A 17,290-nucleotide genomic window follows, 5' to 3' on the forward strand; every position below is an offset into this window, starting at 1 on the left:
GGGGCCAGAACAGGAAGTGGACCGCCCATTTCCGTCCCAGTTGGTTACGTTTTGGATCTGCACCGGAAGTGCCTGTGCTGTCGATGTGGTACCTACTAACTGGTTTCGTTTGCTATCCCTTATTTCCCCGGCTGGGTATTTGCGTCTCACCATGGCGGTAAGGAAGGCGGGTAGGGCGGAGTCCACATCGGCAAAGCGTTCCCGGGGCCAGGAGACTGAAAACAGGAAGGGCATTGAGACAAGCGGGTAGGCCAGAGGGGGGCGCCATTCAGTGACTGGACCGTACTAGAGAGAGGCGGATGGAATGGAGCGGCGCAGGACCGTACCAGAACTGGTGCTGGAGTGGGAGTGGGCGTCAGTACCAGATAGTACCAGAACTGGCCAAAGATCTGAGGCCTGTAGGGGGTGGGCGTCAGCTGAGATCTGGACTACTCCAGCAGAGGCCGGAAAGGGGCACCATTCAGCTCCTCTCAGGAGTCCCCCATGAAGGAAGATCGTCAGCCCAGAGCTGGATCTTACCTCGGGAGCCAGACAGTATCAACTTAGTGTTGGATTGTTCCAGGGTGTGCAGGAGGCGATCATAGCTCGGGTGTTGGAAAGATGGTGTCAGCCCTAAGCAGGATGAACTGGAGGAGAGGTGGACATCCCAAGGATTGAGCTAGGTTTGAGCACTGTGTGGGCCTGGCGGAGGTTCAGATGGAACTCTCTAGCTAACCAGACTGGTGGTGAGAGTGAGAAGGGCTCTCACAGCATCTCATCATCCCTCCGCAGCCCAAGGGCAAAGTGGCGACGAGAGGGAAGAAGCAGATATTTGAAGAGAACAGAGAGACCCTGAAGTTCTACCTGAGGATCATACTGGGGGCCAATGTAAGTACCTGCCTCCTTGCTTCTGTACCCATCTACAGTCCTCATCTCTCTTTGATAGTAGTGATGGTGGTGGTGGTGTGTGACAATCAAAGTTCCAGAAGAAACCTCCAGTTAAAAAGAAATGAGAAAGGATCCTGGCACAGAGGAAAGGCTGACTAGTCAAAACGAAACCAAAATGAGGACGTGGGTCTCAGATGAACTTGAGAGCCCTTCCCATCTCAAATACACAGAGGCTTCTTTTCTAGGCTGATGTGTTAGAGGAGAGGTCTGGGTACCCAGGACTCAGGGAGCAGACCCCTTTTTTCCCCCCAACCCTATAAAAAAAATAACCTGTCTCCTTCCACAGCCTGGCCTCACTCTTGGTCAGTGTCAAGGGAGGCCCGTGGTTTAGGGTAGCTTTTGATCCCACCCTGATACTGTGTCTGCTTGCAGGCCATTTACTGTCTTGTGACCTTGGTCTTCTTCTACTCATCTGCCTCATTTTGGGCCTGGGTAAGTATCCCCAATCCTGAAAAGTGGATGAGCACATATAGAGTCAGTGGCTGGCCTTTGATATACCCATTCTTGTTCTTCAGATGGCCTTGGGCTTTAGTCTGGCAGTATATGGGGCCAGCTACCACTCTATGAGCTCGATGGCACGGGCGGCCTTCTCTGAGGATGGAGCCCTGATAGATGGTGGAATGGACCTCAACATGGAGCAGGGCATGGCAGAGTGAGTGTCCCCCACCGCCAGCCCAGGTGAGCGGCCCCAGGGCTGGGGTGCTGGGGCCCAGGTAGCCTAAGACCCACAGCTGCCTACAACCTGAAGAGGGTGGAAGGGAGCTGAGTTGGGGCCCATCTATTATTTTTGGCTTTTGCAGTCTCTCTTCTATCCACAGGCACCTTAAGGATGTGATCCTACTGACAGCCATTGTACAGGTGCTCAGCTGCTTCTCTCTCTACATCTGGTTCTTCTGGCTTCTGGTATGTGGGTTGTTGGGCTCCCAAAAAGGGGCTCGGGCATCTAACTTTTCTCTTCTTTCATTTCCTAAACCTGGCTTTAAGTTACCTTTTCTCTCCTAGGCTCCAGGCCGGGCCCTTTACCTCCTGTGGGTGAATGTGCTGGGCCCTTGGCTCACAGCAGACAGTGGTGCCCCAGCACCAGAGCATAATGAGAAAAGGCAGCGCCGACAGGAACGGCGGCAGATGAAACGGTTATAACCACTAACGTAACCACAGGCTGCTGGGTCCTGGGTGTCTATATCAGGCTTCGTGGCCTCATGCCAGGAGCAGTGGAGGCCTACTCCAGGGGCCAAAAGCTAGTCTAAGGTATAGATTGTTGAATAAATGACTTAGAATGTGGCTAATGGCTGTGTGGGTGATGATGAGGCACGAGGCAGGAAGACCCAGTCCTTTGCTATTTTCCTCCTATAGACCTAGTGTGGTTATACCTTGAAAGAAGAAAAAGGCTCTTGGATTGGCTAAGAAACTTTATTTTGCTCCATGTGTTCAGAGAGCTCATACATGCATGCATGCGCGCGCGCGCACACACACACACACACACACACACACACACACACACACAAATACACACAAATGTACACATGCACACAGGTACACACACATAATACTGCTTAAGGCACTGGCCACTGGGCACAGAGTGACTCCAGGGTTGAGAAGATGCCTAGAATTCTGCTCTGGTCTCTCCTCACTCTATAGTCTCTTGCATGCAGGCTGGCCCAGGTAGGTATCCTGGAGGCAGCACCTTCACACTTCCAGGCCAGGACCCTTGCTCAGTCCCAGTGCCTGCACCAGGTCCTCTCCAAGCCCGCTCTTCAAGGTCCGTCTCACTGTAGGGACAGAGCAGGGTTGGAGGGGGTTGGTGTGGTTAAGGTGGGAAGTAGGCGTGTGGGGAGTACTCACAAGATTTGCGGTTGCCACGGGAACGCTTGCGTTCCCGAGCAGCTAAGGCACGAGGACTGCTCTTGGTCACTGACTGCACCAGCAGGTCCATGATCTCATCTGAAGTGTCACTGGGTAAACTGGAGCCTGGGGGTTCTTCTGGGGGTGCAGTGGAGGGCCCTACTGCTATAGGTATGACTGGGGAGCTGCTCTGGACCAGGCCTGAGGGAGACAAGGTAGGGAGGTCAGGCCAAGGTGGCCCCAAAGCAAAGCCCATTGCCCCAGCAGCCACAGGTCCCACCTCTGCTGCGGCGGCTGTGTGTGGTATCCTCAGGCTTGCTGGTCAGCAAACTCTTCATGCTGGCATGACTATCCACATCACCCCGGCCTGGCCCGCTACCCACAGCCACTGGGACAGATGGGTTGCTGGGAGTTTCCCCAGCCACACCTGAGAACTTCTCTGTCTGGAGATGGAGAAAGGTGAGCTGAGGGCCAGAGAAGGAAACCATGGGGGTGGCAGTCAAAAAGGGGCACCCACCTCAGTAATCATGCGTCCCCGGGTCTTGTTGCGTTCACGATATGTGGCCCGCTTCTGCTGCTGCTGCAGCACCCGTTCCCGGCAAGTCCGGTACTCTAGTGCAAACTCCCGCAGCGTGTGGCAGAACTGCATGATGCGCACTTCACGGGCTGCCTGTGCTGTGTATCCCAGGTATAGCAGGAAGGCGTGGAACCTAGGCATGTTGGGATAGGAAAGGATACTGAGTCTTGCTTGGGGGTGAGATGTGGTGTGGTAGTCTTGTCTCTGGCCCATGCCCCCACCTGTTGCAGACACGGCGGTGCACTACCCGCAGCATAGCAACGCGGCGGGCACACTGGGCCAAGAAGTGGGTGAGGCGGGCCCGCAGGGCTGGGGCCAGCTCATGCTTGGCCAAGTTCCGCAAACTCTCTTCAGCTGCCCCGCTCCGGCGCTCCAGCTGTCCCAGGTTCTCAGTCAGCAGCTCAAAGTCCACCTGGAAAAGCAGGGGTACACAAGCTGTTCCCCCCACAGCCTGGGCTATAGGGACATGGATGAGATCTGCTCCCTCCCCTCCAAAAGTTCACCGTCTAATGCAGAAGATAGACAAGTCCATTTGATCCAATGAGGAACAGGGGAGGTGACAGCTAAACTGAGACTCAAAGACTGAGTAGGTATAGCCAGACCAGTAGAGGAAAGTGTTTCTGGCAGAGGACACAGCCCACACAAACACCTGTAGCTGAGCAACACCTGGCACAACAGCTGAAATAGGGAGAAGGGGAGAAGCCAGTCCCAGGAAGCAGCACTCCCTCACATTGTAGCTAGTCTTAGTTAAGCCTCTGGCTGGTGCTAACCTTGGCACAGCGGGTCAGGGCGGGGATTTCTGAGTAGAGGTCAGAAGAATCAGGCCGGGTTTGCAGCACCAAGGAGCAAAGATGGTGCAGCAGTGACTGCCGGCGTACTGTGTCCTTCACCTCCGACACCTTCTCCAGGTAGCTCAGCTCAAAGCCACTGCTCTGAAAGGACCTCGTCTGAGCCTGGGCCTGGCTGGCTCCAGAGCCCTGGCTCCCAGTCCTTGTGCTGTCACTTACCTGGGAGCCATTGAGGAAGTTGCCCACAGCCAGCAGGGTGGCCAAGATGCAGCGGAAGGTGGCATTTTGCACCAGCTGTTCCATGCCCACTTTCAGGTCAAACAGTGGCTCTGCAATTTCCTGTGTGGGAAGCCAGGGACTCTCAGACTACATAGCGATCATGCTAACCTGCCCCCACTGCCCATCCCATCCCATGACCCAGGTACCCGCTCCATGCTGTCATAGTCCAGCTTGAAGGCCCAGAGTTGTAGGCGGGCGGTCAGGCCCCCGATGGAGGCAAGAGTAATCAGGAAATTCTCAGCTGGGCCCAGAGGTATGTCAGGATTGGCCAGCTGGGCCTCCTCGATCTTCTGCTGCTCCTCCTCCGTGGGCATCATGGTCAACAGCTTCTGAGGATATAGCCACCACCCCACATAGGCCACTCAGTGCTAGCCTGAGGCCACAGGTGTTGATCTTGACTCCTCCCTGGGTCATCTGGGGGAGCCCCAGGGTCAGGGGACTGCTCTGCGGAAATGCCAAGCCCATATCCACCACTGGAGGGGCAGGAAATGTCCACTGAACAAAGAAGGCCGGACCTCCCACCTCCTTTCCACATTCCCAGCTTGGTATCCCCACCTCAATGCCATCCTTGCTGACAGCAAACTCATCAAAGTTGAGCAGGGCAGCCTTAATGACATGCACAGGTGGCAGTGTGGTTAGGCCAATGTTGATAGCGTTGCTGCGCTTGGGGTCCAGCACAGTGGTCATTGTCCGGCGGCCCTCACCAGCTTTCTTTGAGATTGGGAGAAGGTGTACGATTGGGAAAGGGACTAGCTGGGGCAACAATCTAAAAGAGCATTCCAAGGCCCCCCTCTAAATGGCCAAATGGCGGGGCCACCCCACACCCAGGGAGCTGGGATGTGTAAGGCCTTGAAATGAACTTAGATGCTAGTTAGGGCTCTGCTGACACCATCTTGAGAGACCTCAGACAAGTCCCTACTCTTTTTTTGGCCTCAATTTCTCCATGTGGGAGATGAGTGGCAACCTCAACAGTTCAGACCCTTGAGCTCTGATTCCCTCCCCTCTTCACTGGGTTACCTTACAGATGAGGGTGCATTTACCTTGGAAGGCAGAATGTCCTTGGCACGGGACTCAAACAGGTGTTCCAGCCGGGCTGTGTCCACCGAGACAGGCTCCAGGCAGGCCCACAGGGTGGAGCAGGGCCCAAAGCGGCTCCTAGAGCCTGCATGACTTCCAGCTAATTTTAGCTCCCGCCAGAAGAGTTTTACTGTCTTCCTCTTGGTGGGGAGGGCTAGGCCATCAAGCGCTGAAGGGGGAAGAGGGGCAGCTGGGGGTGGAGGTGGTGGGAAGGGGCCTTTGATGGGTGGGGGAGGTGGGGGAGGAGGAGGTGGAGGGCCTCCAGAGAGCAGGGGTAGTGGGGGTGGTGGGGGTGGGACCCCTTTCACAGCCTCCACAGACTCCATGTTCAGCATGTCCTGGTCTTCGTCCTCCCCCAGATCTGAGAAGTCCAGATCCCCAATGCAGAGCTTGGGGACACGGGTAGGGAGCTCCTTGATGGGCTCAGCCTTGGGGCTTGGCAGAGTCAGTGGCTCCTTGGGCTCTGGCTCAAGGCTCTGCTGGGCCCGGAGCAGAACTCGGGGGCCAGGGCTCTGGGGTGTTCTGGGTGCAGGGACTGGTTCGGGAGAGCCCCATAGTTCCTGGATGTCTAGAAAAAGGGAATAAGTTGTCAGCATCAGGCCCTCTGTGGAACAACAGGGCAACATGGGTAGATACTGTCCACCCACTTACTTACCTGGGTGCCCATCGGGCTCATCGAGCATGGCCCCAGCCAATGTCTCTGCCCGGCCCTGGGCCAGCGCAGCCTGCTTCTCTGTTTCTGCCGCTGCCACATTCTCCAGGAACCGGGCTCTGGGGGGAGGCACTTATCAGTGAAGGCATCAGTGAAGGCATTTGGGGTGGTACCTGTTCCACCCCAAAGCCCAGTTGCTCACACTAACACCCAGCCCAGGGTGGTGCACATGCCTTGCTGAGCCCCTGGGCACTGCCCCAATTGCAGGCACACACAGACACACAGGAACAGTCCATGCACTGAGCAGACCCAGGACCCGCCCCGCAAGGCCAGTCCCTGTTCAATCCTTCACATCTGAGGAGGGTCACTACCAACCCAGCATTCCCAGGTCAACATACAGAAAGAAGTTCTACTGAATGTTTAACTCAGCAACCTTGCTGCTGTTCATGTTCACTGTCCTGATTTTAGACAAAAAGCAGGGGAAGGGGATAGCTGTTCCAGTGGGCATACCGGACTGTCCCTCCCTTGGCATGTCTGCAGCTTCTGAAAGCTATGACCTATGCCTGGAAAAGGGCCTAGTAAGTGATAGGCACTCAGTTTACATCGAAGTAATGAATGTGATCCAGTATTTCTTTTGGCCCTCAGTCCCTGTCCTTTCCTTAGCCCTAGGTTGCTCCTTTACCTCCACACCACACAGTACCTTAGATCCCCTCCCTGCCCTATTCCTGGCCTGAGGACATGGGAGAATAGGCTGGGCGTCCATGTTCTTATCTCTGGTCAAAGCTGTTAAAGTCTCACTGTTGAAGCACAAGGACCACTATGACCCCAGTGAACTAACTCCAGTGCTTAGTCCTTAGGCAACTGAGGAAGCATGTCTGGGAAAGAAAGGGCCTAAGAGCTTCCCAGCTCTGGCTGCATCAGGCAAGTAGAACCCCCGCTGGGGGAAGCAATGCTGAAGCCCTGAGCACATGACAGGTGGGGCAGGCTGGCCACTGTACTTACTCCAGCCTGGCCTGACCAGTAGGGGACTTGGGGACAGGTGGGCTCTCAGGGGCCCTGGGCAGGGGGGATGAAAGAAGAGATGGTAATTGTGGTACCTGTTCCACCCCAAAGCCCAGTTGCTCACACTAACACAGAGCAGGGCAGTGCTATCAGGGGTTCCTTCCCAGCCACAGTGAAAAGAGGAGGTGGGTAGGGGAGGTATGACAAAAAGGAACTGTAAGGGGAAGGGAGAGACTGATTAAGCAGGACAGGGTGCAGTAAGAAACGAAGAGCAGACAAGAGAGTCAGAGACAGTGACAGTGAAACAGAAAGACAGTAGGGTGTAGGGAGACAGATGATGTTGGCCAAGACAGGCAGACTGCCAGAAAAAGATGAAGAAAAGCCTCAGGAGGAGGTCCAGTCAGAGCCGAACTCCACCCCTTCAGCAGTCACTTACCAAACAGGAGCAGTTTGGTGAAGTCTGGAAAGAAAGAGAGAAAGCCGAGTTTGGGCAGAGGAGGCAGAGTGTCCGTGGAGGGGCGCAGAGCAAAGGGACAGGTGTTCAGAGGGCTCCGGGGGCGGCCCCTATCTCCCTTCTTACTTATAGATGCTTCTTTCGCAGGAGCTGTCAGCTGAGGGCATCGCGGAGATGGTAGGAAAGAGGTTCATCGAGGTACGGAGGCCAGGGGCAGGGCCCATTGGGCTGGAGGTGGGGCCTGTTGGCAGGGCGGGGCCTGTGGGGCTGGAGGTGGGGCTTGCGGGTGAGGCAGGACCCATGGAGGTGAAGACTATCGGTGAGGCGGGGCCTGTGGGGCTGGAGGCGGGGTCTGTTAGGAGGCCGGGTTACGCCTGGCGCATCCATCCCTCTCCATCGCTGAGACATGTTCTCACCCAGGCTCTGTGGCGCGCACAGGGCAGCCCCCACTTTCTAGAGATCGGCGGCTCCTCTTGCCCTGCTCTGAAGAGGGCTTTCTGCGCTCCCGCCGCCCACCTGCTGCAGCTTCTTCAATGTCTCCATCTTCCAATCGCAGGGCACTCTAGAGGAGGTGGGCCCAGTTATTAGAGGCTGAGATAGGATGGAGCGCTGGGGAACTGCGCCCTTCCTGCCCCTCCTTTTAGAGCCCTGGAGGCGCAGCCCACCTCGTAGAGCACAAGCTGCGCTCGCAGGTCGACGTCAGTGCCCGGGGTGCCTAAGTGACGCTGGACCAGTGCCTCCATGCCCTGCTGCTCCAGTGCATCTGTCACATCGTAGAAGGAGTCCTGGTCCGGGAGCGCTGCCAGTGTCTAGAGGGTGGGGATAGAAGGGTGAGGCTAAGGCTGATGGGGACCAGAAGTCTGAGGGGTCCAGAATTGGCGTTTGGTTCCCGCCTCCAGCCCTCACGCACACCTTGTTAATGAGGGTGACTGTATACACCAACAACTCAGGGTCGGTGCCATTCTTCTCCTCCAGGATGGATACCATATTGGCCCACGGAAGAGCACCTGCCACACAGAGGAGGGAGCAGTCATGTGGAGACAGGTAGGAGAGAGGGCTCTCAGTGGTGGGAAAGGGAGGGACATTCTCTGACCGGTGTTGCTGGCCACAGAGTTGACTGCGTAGATCAACAGTGGTGCGTTGCTCTCAGAGTATTCCACAAACACCAGCAGCAGCTTCAGGGCTGTCTTCACCACCAAACGGGACTGTGGGGTGGGGTCATCACATATGAGTTTGGCTTGGGCCAGACCTATGCCAGCTCCTGGTGTGGCCAGGGAAACACTCCTAGGGCAGGACCCACAGAGGAGAGTCTAGGCAGAAAGACCCTGGCTCCAAGGCCAGGTGTTGAAGTGTCTTCTAGGCTGAGAGGGGCCACAGACCTGCTCCATTCTAGCCTACTTTTCAGAAGAGGAAACTGACGCCCAGAGAGAAGCAATGGGAAAAGGGTACATGGCTGGGTGGAGGACCACTTACCAAGCTGGCACACAGTGTGTACAGCCACTGCACGGTCTCACTATGGGCCACCACCCCCAGCATCCCGTCCACAAAAAGCATCAGCTGGCCTAGTGCTGGGGACACAGCAACAAGAGGTCAATAAGTTGTTGTTGAAGGCAAGGGTCATGGGGGAGGGGTGGGGCTGACCTCGGAGTATGTAGCTCTGGTAGTTATGGTCAGCAGCAGCACCCACGCGGATCAGGCAACTCAGTCCCTCTGAGTGCACGAATTCAGGCACCAGGTCCTTGTCCTCCTGGGGGCAGCACGGGGAAGTTTAAGGAGGCTCTGGCTGGGTGCCCACCCCCAACCCACCTCTGGGCCTCACCTGGAAGATCTGCTTTAGTGAGAAGAGGGAGCGGCGGAGCTCAGGGCCACAGGAGCCATACAACTTTTCTGCAAAGGGTAGATGGGCATGGTAACATTGAGGAAACACAGACACCCTCTTCTATTGTAACACAACCAAGCCCTCCCCCACCAAGGAATATTCTAGTACTCTTGAACCACCTCCCTCCACTCTCTTACTCGGTAACCCCTACCACAGTCTAGCTGCAGCATCAGCCCTGGCCCTGGAAGGAAAGCTCAGGATAGGAGTGGGGAAGGGCCACATATCCTGTCTCTAATCTGCTCTGTCCCCTGTCTAGCACAGTCCTGAAAGAAACTGAGCCAGCTGGGGTGGGGGAGTTGCTGGACACTGATGCCTCCATACACTTACCTAAGATGGCATTGACCCTCACGGAGAGCTGGGTCCGCAAAATCAGTGTAGGCTTCCGCCCTTTGCTGGAATCAAGCAGCCTAGTTAGCAGCTCCCAGCCCATTCATTGGGGTCCCCCCCCCAACACCTCAGTCAAACACCTCCCCAAATGCCAACCCTGGACCAGCACCTTCCTCCCCAACTGCTCCTCCAAGCCCAAGGGTTGGCCAGACTGGAGAGTTTGTGCAAACACAAGTATCTCAGGTATGTGGGAGAGCCCCCACACCCAACCTGGGAAGCAGGTAACACTGGCCAGGCCTTGGGAGTCCCCTGGCACAATTCCCTGGGGCAGCAGGAGGTGACCCACAGCCAGGCTAGAGATTATGTGTCTTGGCTGCTGACACTTGAGCCAGCCCCTGGTAGGGGCAAGGGTGGGGCCAGCCTTGCCTCTTGGCCTCATCAGCTCTGACCTGATCTCTTCATAGAAGCCCTCCAGCATCTCCCGCTGCTCTTCCAGGGACAGCTCGGGGTCCAGGTAGTATCCAGAGGGAGACACTTGCAGGGCACAGTCCTCTAGCTGGGGGGAAAGGGAACAGCTGGCAGGGCTGGGGAAGAGGTGGCAGGGGTACATAGGGAGATCCCATGACTTCTTACCTCCTACTCAGGGTGCTGGCAGAGAGACACATCACAGGGTCTGCACTGCAGCCATGAAATTCTTCAGCAGTTATTTCTCATGCGCCTATTATGTGCAAATCCCATCCTTCTCAAGTGCCAGGCTTTCTTGCTCTTTGTATGTGTTAAGTCTTCTGCTGGGTAATACCTACCCATTCTTTAGGTTTCAAATTAGATAATGCTTTTTTGAAAAGCCTTCCTGGGCTCCTATAGCCAATGCTGTGCAATCTATTCCACCTTGTGTATGTACCCTGTTCTGAGGTCTTCCCCACAGCATTATAATATCCTAGACACTAGTTTCCTTCCCCTCTAACTGTATATTTTCTGGATTCAGGCATCTGAATCTGCAGAGCCTAGCACAGCACTTGGTACACATAAGTGTTCACTAACCAGTTTATTGAACTAATGAACATGAATGAGGAAGGGGAATGGAGAAGATGGGAGGAAGTTCCTGCCTTCGAGGAAGTTCACAGCTCTGTGGGGTGATAAGCTATAGCCACAAAGCATTCAAGCTCAGGGAGAAAGTGTTAAGAATGCTGGGAGGTATAAACCCAGCTGGGAGGGTGTGTGTATCTTCCTGAATTAAGACAGTGAGGCTTGGGGCTCTCAGTCCCTCCAGCTGAGGGTCTTTGCCCTGCCCCCAAATGGGCTATAGTTACCATGGTCCTAGCTAGACCTCAGAGGTCCCCAAGGGATATATTAAAAATCAGATTTTAGGATAACTGTAAGTCTATAGTGTGTCCCGGAAACCTGCATTGTAACAAGAAAGCACACACTCCATCCATGTGCCTGCTTTCTGTGTCTCTCTCTCTACTGAGTCTGGCTCCCCTCCACCACTGGGCAGGAAGCTTGGCCCCTGTAGAAGGGCCTAGTGAGGTGACTGAGGAAAGTCTGAGGGCAGTACTGTATCTCTTCCAGACAACTCCCCCACAGCAAAGTCCCCTTGCCTTGAGTGGCCCCACTCCTTGAGGTGCCAGGCCCAGGGAGAGCCCCCTTCTGGAGAGTTAGGGTGCCTCTGGTCTCCATCTTCTTGGGAGAGTCAACCCCAATATTTGTCCTGTTGTTCAGTCAGCCTGGCCTTTTTCTGGACCCAGCCCAAGGGCTTCCAGCTGCCCTTGATCTCCTGGGGAAAAAAGGAGTCCAGTTCCTGCCCCCACCTCTGCCTCTGCTTAGCACCCCTGCTATGCCTGAGAGCCTGACCCAGCTCCTTCCTGGCAGTTCAGCCTATGAGGCCCTTGGGTGACCACCTCCCCCCCTGCCTGGGACATGGGACATAGGACAAACACTCCAGCCTGTTCTCTGTCCTATTTCCTGCCTGGCCGCCTGCCCTTCCCTGGGCGCCTTGGGCGGGCCTGGCCTCTCTCCCCTCCCAGGGAGCAGAGTCATCTTCTCCAGAGCCTACTTGGAACAGGCCTGAGATGGGGCAGCAAGGCCCCAGGGCTGGGGTACTTCATCCAGGGCCAGCTCAGCCGAGGGCAGCCCCACATTCCTCCTGATCCCTCTTCCCACAGGATGACTCAGCAGCCGACCCACCCCACCCCCATCCAGGCACAGCGGCATCTCCTTCTACCTTAGACTGGTGGATTCTGGGATTCTAGAGAAACATATCTTCTCCAGAGCCACACAACTTTCAGGGATCCCCCAAATCACACACATATAGAATGGCTCATTCATTCAAACATTCATGAACCAGGCTGGTTATAGGAGCTATAAACATAGCATGGAATAAGACACGACCTCTGCCTTCCCTGCCTTCCACTCCAGAGGGGAAGGCAGGCAAGTTTGACTCAAAAAAAGGCCACAAATAAATGCAGAAGCACAATGGCCAAGGGTGCTAAGAAAGGGGTGGGGCAGAGTGCTGTAAAGGTAAACACTGGAGGGGTCATCAGATTATATGCGGTAACTGCTTACACACCCAGGTATATGGTCACATATGTATATGCTCACTGGCCATGCACAGGCTCAGGAAGTACACCCATAGAAAGATGAGGACCAATATGCTATCTCCCCTCGTGCATGCATACTTGCATGCTCTAATCCCAAGTGAGCAGAGAATAGCCCTCTCTTTCCAAGATACCTGGGATGCCTACATCCATGTGGGGTAGGGTCCTGAAGACTATGTGCTCTACTACCCCCAGCCTCCTCAAATGAGCAGACTTAAACCCTTTCCCTCCAATGGTGGTAGCAGTGGCTTCCCTAACCATGTCACCTGTTTAATTCTGCCAGGGCCCTATTTCTGGGGAGGAGGGCCATAAGTAATAGGCAGCCCAAAGCCTGCAGGATGGTGTCTCCCTCCTCCAGCTAACTGTCCTAGGCAGAGATGTGTGAGGGTGGGGTGGGGGTGGGCTACGGTCAGACAAGCAGTAAAGAGTGGAGACTTGTTGCCAGCTGGGTGGTGCTTTTCCCTCACACCCCTGCCCCTTCCTGGGGTCACCCTTCTGAGAGCCAAACCTCTGGGCCTTGTTTCTCACACCCTGGGACTGGGCCAGGCCTGAGTAAGCCCAAACCCTGGTCCCTGCTGACAATGCTTACGATCAGCACAGGGTCAGTGTGGGCCTACATCCTTGACTCTCTCCTGGCTCTCGTCTTCAGCACTTCCCTGCTCTCCATCTTGGGGTAGAGTTCCTCCTCCATTCTTTTCAGGCTCAGCCCCTCACTTAAGCCTCCAGCCCACTTTCTTTTTCATTCTCTGGGCTCAGGTTTTTCTGGTAGTCCTAACTAACTTGTTACATATGGTTGTATATGCAGGGCTAAGCTTAGGGGACCCTGGTGTCTACTCCCCAATATTTTTCATAGCAGTGTAATCAGATGAGAATGAACATGCCAGGGCAAGGTACAAGGAAGATGGAGAAGAGGGCAGAATTATATGCTGAAAGACTTTTGTTTTAGAAAATAATTTGTTAACCATTTTTTTCTTCTCTTTCTCTATTAATGTAAGACCCTGTACTCCTATGACCTTCTTTTCCTGTTATCTTGGGTCTCCAACTAGACCGTAACTTCCTGGCTGAGATGACATGGATGGACCTCAAGGAAATAAACCCACATTTCTTATGTCTCCTCTGTGTCACACACTGAGCTTTCTAGTTCTTTTGATTCTCCTGATAATCCTTTTACAGGTGAGGAAACCAAGGCTCAGAAATTCAGTGTATTTGCCCCAGGCTCCACAACCAGGACCAGGTCTAACTGACCTAGATCTTGGACAGATGGACTTTGGAAGTGCTCCAGGGAACCCTGAAGGGAGGCTGAGTGAGGGCTGGGGCTTTTAGGGTTTGCCAAGACTTGGAGACTGCCGCTCAGCTTTCTGGATTCTGCAAATACCCCAAACTGGTCTTCCCGGTTCCAGCAAGGGAACCCTACTAAGCTCAAACATATCACACACACTGGGGTTACAGTGCCTACTTCTGCCAAGACCTACGTTCTGGGGTCCCTCGCCAGGCTGCAGCCCAGGCTCCCTAGCCCAGAATGACTAGCAAATTGGACGTGCCAGCCCTAGGGAAAGCTGGGAAGAGGCCATGACTCATTCCCACATCCCAATTTTATATAGTCTCCTAAAGAAAACTCCATAAGAGGGCTAAAGAAGGGCTTACTTAGTTCATCACCAGAGCACTGCATCTTATCCTTAAGAACCCTCTGGGACCTCTCCAGTTGGTCCCTGTCCCAGCAGGTCAGGTTCACCCTTGAGCCCCCTTGCCACAACTGCTTTTGAGGGGTAAACTGAGGCTGGACCGGGGAGGGGGCAAGGTCAGAAAACATTCCAGGATAGTGCCACCCCTGTCCTACTCTAACCTTTAGCCACAACTGGGGAAACAAAGTTGTTGGTAATGAACAGATTTCTAGGGCTCTCTCTACTGCTAGGAGTAAGGGGCTATTTTGGTCTTTGCCTCAGGGTTAGAGCAGCACCCAGGTTCCTCTGCCCAGGGAGAAGTCAGTGCTATCTCAGATGTGGCAAGGTCTTTGAGTGTCAGGGAGGGGCTCTTGAGGCACCATCCAGAAGGACAAAGGGTAGCAGAGGGCAGGACTGGGTAGCTCTGAGTAAAGAGATGAGATGCAGGGCCAGAGGCCCAGGTTCTCCCTTGGGGCAAGGGCAGGTCCCTGGGCTAGGAGAGGTTCTTGCATAGAGGGAAGATAGAGATATTCCTGAGTTCCTCTGGGGCATGGCCCAAGGCACTGCCAGGACATCCCCCCTCCCTTCCCTGTGCCAAGGGCCAGGAGATGAGTCAGAGGCTGTGGCCAGGAGCTTCCTCCTAGACTGGGAGGAAATGAGCAAGGCCTTCTCTGATCTGAAAGCTCCATGCCATTTAAAAAGGAAGGCCCCAGGGGAACTCAAGAGGCTAGGCCTAGCCCAATAGAGTGTGGGGTAGAGCACTAGAGAGAAAGTGGGCCTGGCCTCTTTACATCCCCAGGGAGGGATGTAAAGATGGGGGTCAGTGCCCAGAATAGGAGGGCAGACTTGGCTGTGTCATGTTCCTCTGCTGGACAACTATACAGAGGATGAAGCAGGGAGCAGAGAAACCCTTCCTCTTATTTCTGCTCCATAGCCCTGCTCAGGGACATCTGGGTTTCTGGGCCACTTCTCTCCTTTAGAGGGCTATCAAGGCAGGCCTGAATCATGTCTGTACTCCTAGGGCACCCACTTATAAGACTAGAGGAGGGACCAACTGTTGACATTTCCTGCAAGAAGTGGCTCTGCTCCCCTTCTCTCAGCTCTCTGATGTCCCTGCCCCTACCCTATTCTCAGCCCTTCTTCCTCCAGCCTTCTATTCTTGGGCTGTGGTCACAGTTTATATTTGGGATGAGCACATCACAGTGCATCTGACCACCATTGGCAGAGCTGCTGGCCCCAGGGAGTCCTGGCTGCAGGCACTATGGTATCCATCCCCATATTCTGCCTGGGGTGGGGGAGGATGTGGCAGTCCTCAGGTACACCAGGTAGGAGATTCTGAAAGTAAGGAGACCAGACTCATTTGCGGGGAGACTTAACACGTTATCTGAGCTCAGTTGTGTCAGCTAGGGAGTAGAGAACAGAGGGGAGAGCACCTGGTATGCTCTCCTAAGTAAGGGAGTGTTCTGAGCCTCTTTCCTGTTGTTGACATCCCAAACCTGCCCCTAATTGCAAAGAGGGGTTTCAGGGCTAAGTCCTGTCCTAGAGTGGGAGGTGGGAGGAATACTATGTTCTCTGTAGAACCCCAGGCTTATTTCAGCACCAGGAGTTCCAGAATCCTGGAGGCAGGAACCTGGCTTTGGTTCAGCGCCCATCCTGAATAGGTGGCCTCCCATTGGACGCGCCTACCTCAGTTTGCCCATTAAACAGGGCAGGACAAGGGGTTGGGGAGCATCCAAATTCTGGAGTGGGCAGTGTGCTGCAACCTTCAAGTCGTGGCCTTGAAGCCCGGGCTCTGCCTGTACACGCGCCATTCCCCAAGCCAAGAGTCTCACCACCTCTCCCGCCCGCACTCGGAGGCGGAGCTGGCCCGCAGAGCGAGGAATGCAAGCTGGGGGGCCCGGCGCTCGGGGCACATTCCAGGAGAGACCCCCGGGCCAGGAGGCAAGTTTGCGCAACTCGGCGCTCAGCTAAGGCTGGGAGCAGGGAAAGGCACCCCCACCAAATCTCCTCATCCTCACCACTCGGTGCGGACTGGCTGGAGGGGAACCCCAGGGGGTGGTAGTGCGCCTCCCAGAGTCCTAGCCCGGAAACCCAGCGTGCTGGAAAGGGCTGCCTGCGGGGGGCCGAGCACGGCGAGCGGGAGGGGAGATAGGGCCTGCCATCTGGAAAAGGGCCTTTCCCGATACTGTGTATTGGTCGGCTCCTGGTTGCAGGCAAACTAGGGCAGGCCGACGGTTTAAAATTAGCCCGGCTCCCCCTCCCTTCCAGCCACGCGCCCGCGGCGACGCGAGTACGGGATGGTGGGGGCGATGACTCAAAGGACTTTTCCTCCAGAGCAGTCTCCCGCCCTCTGCATGTCCCGGGCCCGGCAGCTTCCCAAGGATTCTCTTCACCCCGTGAAATATCTTCTCTGTCGGCACTCCCAGGCCAGAACCCCAATTGCAGGAGCAACACTCTATCCGCCAGAACCCAATCTAACACCGCTCGAAACATTTGCCACCTCTAGAGGCCCGCCCCGGGTCCTCCTCTCTTCGTAGTCCCGCCCCACCTTACCTGAAGCAGGTGGAAGCAGGTCCCTCCCCAGCTCCGCCTCCTAGCTTCTCTACCACTCAAATATCTACCTTCACTCTATCCACAGCAGTTACCCAGGCAGAAAGGCAGCGAGTGGACCTCCTGAGCGCCTTCCCAGGTGGGCCTCACTTCGAGGGATAGCCAGGGTGGTGCAGACCGCAAGCTCCCATATCCCTTCTTCAGCTTCCCCTGGAGAGGCGTCCCTCGCAAGCAGGGCCACGTGAATCTTGGGTTCCCAGCATAAGACTTATCCAGAGGAGCGCACCCACTCCAGCCTCTCTCCGAGGAGGAGCAAGGTTTCATGGCGCCAGCCCTGAACCCGCGATCGTCCCCAACATTTCTCCGGCCCTCCTCACCTTGAGCGGCGCCCCCAACAGGCGGTGCAGCGCGGGTATCTGTGCGCCCAAAGGCAGCGCCCCGTCCAGGCTGCAGGTAGGGGCCCGGCGCGGCTCCGGGAAGTTGGCACATGCGAAGGGGTCGGTGTCCTCCAGGTACTGCACCCTCACAGTCACCACTGATACCGGCTCCACGTCCCCTCGGTCTTCCTCGCCCGCCATGGCTCCTGCCACTGGCTCGCGACTCGCGACTCGCGCCTCCGGACGGATTCCGAACCCGTTGCGATGTCTACTCAACTAGCTCTGCTGTCTGGGCGGAGCCGGA

The 17,290-nt window shown here is 55.5% G+C and overlaps 2 protein-coding genes across 7 annotated transcripts; one reads left to right on the forward strand and one right to left on the reverse strand.

Moving 5' to 3' along the window:
- Positions 1 to 20: 20 nt before the first annotated feature.
- On the forward strand, positions 21 to 2,208 carry TMEM208 (transmembrane protein 208). Its single transcript, XM_011380464.2, has 6 exons — positions 21 to 157; positions 772 to 867; positions 1,300 to 1,359; positions 1,443 to 1,579; positions 1,746 to 1,830; positions 1,930 to 2,208. Exons 1-6 carry the CDS (start codon positions 152 to 154, stop codon positions 2,065 to 2,067), a joined length of 522 nt encoding a protein of 173 aa, XP_011378766.1. The 5' UTR covers positions 21 to 151; the 3' UTR covers positions 2,068 to 2,208.
- A 115-nt stretch (positions 2,209 to 2,323) lies between these two features.
- FHOD1 (formin homology 2 domain containing 1) lies at positions 2,324 to 17,290 on the reverse strand. 6 transcript variants are annotated; one of them, XM_011380465.2, is made up of 22 exons: positions 16,987 to 17,290; positions 10,254 to 10,360; positions 9,805 to 9,869; positions 9,418 to 9,485; positions 9,240 to 9,345; positions 9,072 to 9,166; positions 8,692 to 8,803; positions 8,511 to 8,605; positions 8,264 to 8,407; positions 8,015 to 8,160; positions 7,725 to 7,937; positions 6,146 to 6,261; positions 5,454 to 6,058; positions 4,969 to 5,124; positions 4,560 to 4,742; positions 4,354 to 4,473; positions 4,117 to 4,278; positions 3,568 to 3,758; positions 3,287 to 3,479; positions 3,050 to 3,233; positions 2,770 to 2,970; positions 2,324 to 2,696 (listed from the first exon to the last, which is right to left on the reverse strand). In XM_011380465.2, exons 1-22 carry the CDS (start codon positions 17,185 to 17,187, stop codon positions 2,614 to 2,616), a joined length of 3,546 nt encoding a protein of 1,181 aa, XP_011378767.1. In that variant the 5' UTR covers positions 17,188 to 17,290; the 3' UTR covers positions 2,324 to 2,613. The 6 variants fall into 6 exon arrangements, with proteins under 6 accessions (XP_011378767.1, XP_023379258.1, XP_011378768.1 ...); XM_023523490.1 differs by having other exon boundaries at positions 4,560 to 4,739; positions 16,987 to 17,187; XM_011380466.2 differs by having other exon boundaries at positions 3,050 to 3,212; positions 16,987 to 17,187.

Source organism: Pteropus vampyrus, unplaced genomic scaffold, assembly GCF_000151845.1.
Source record: "Pteropus vampyrus isolate Shadow unplaced genomic scaffold, Pvam_2.0 Scaffold394, whole genome shotgun sequence".
NCBI classification, from domain to species: Eukaryota; Metazoa; Chordata; class Mammalia; order Chiroptera; family Pteropodidae; genus Pteropus; species Pteropus vampyrus.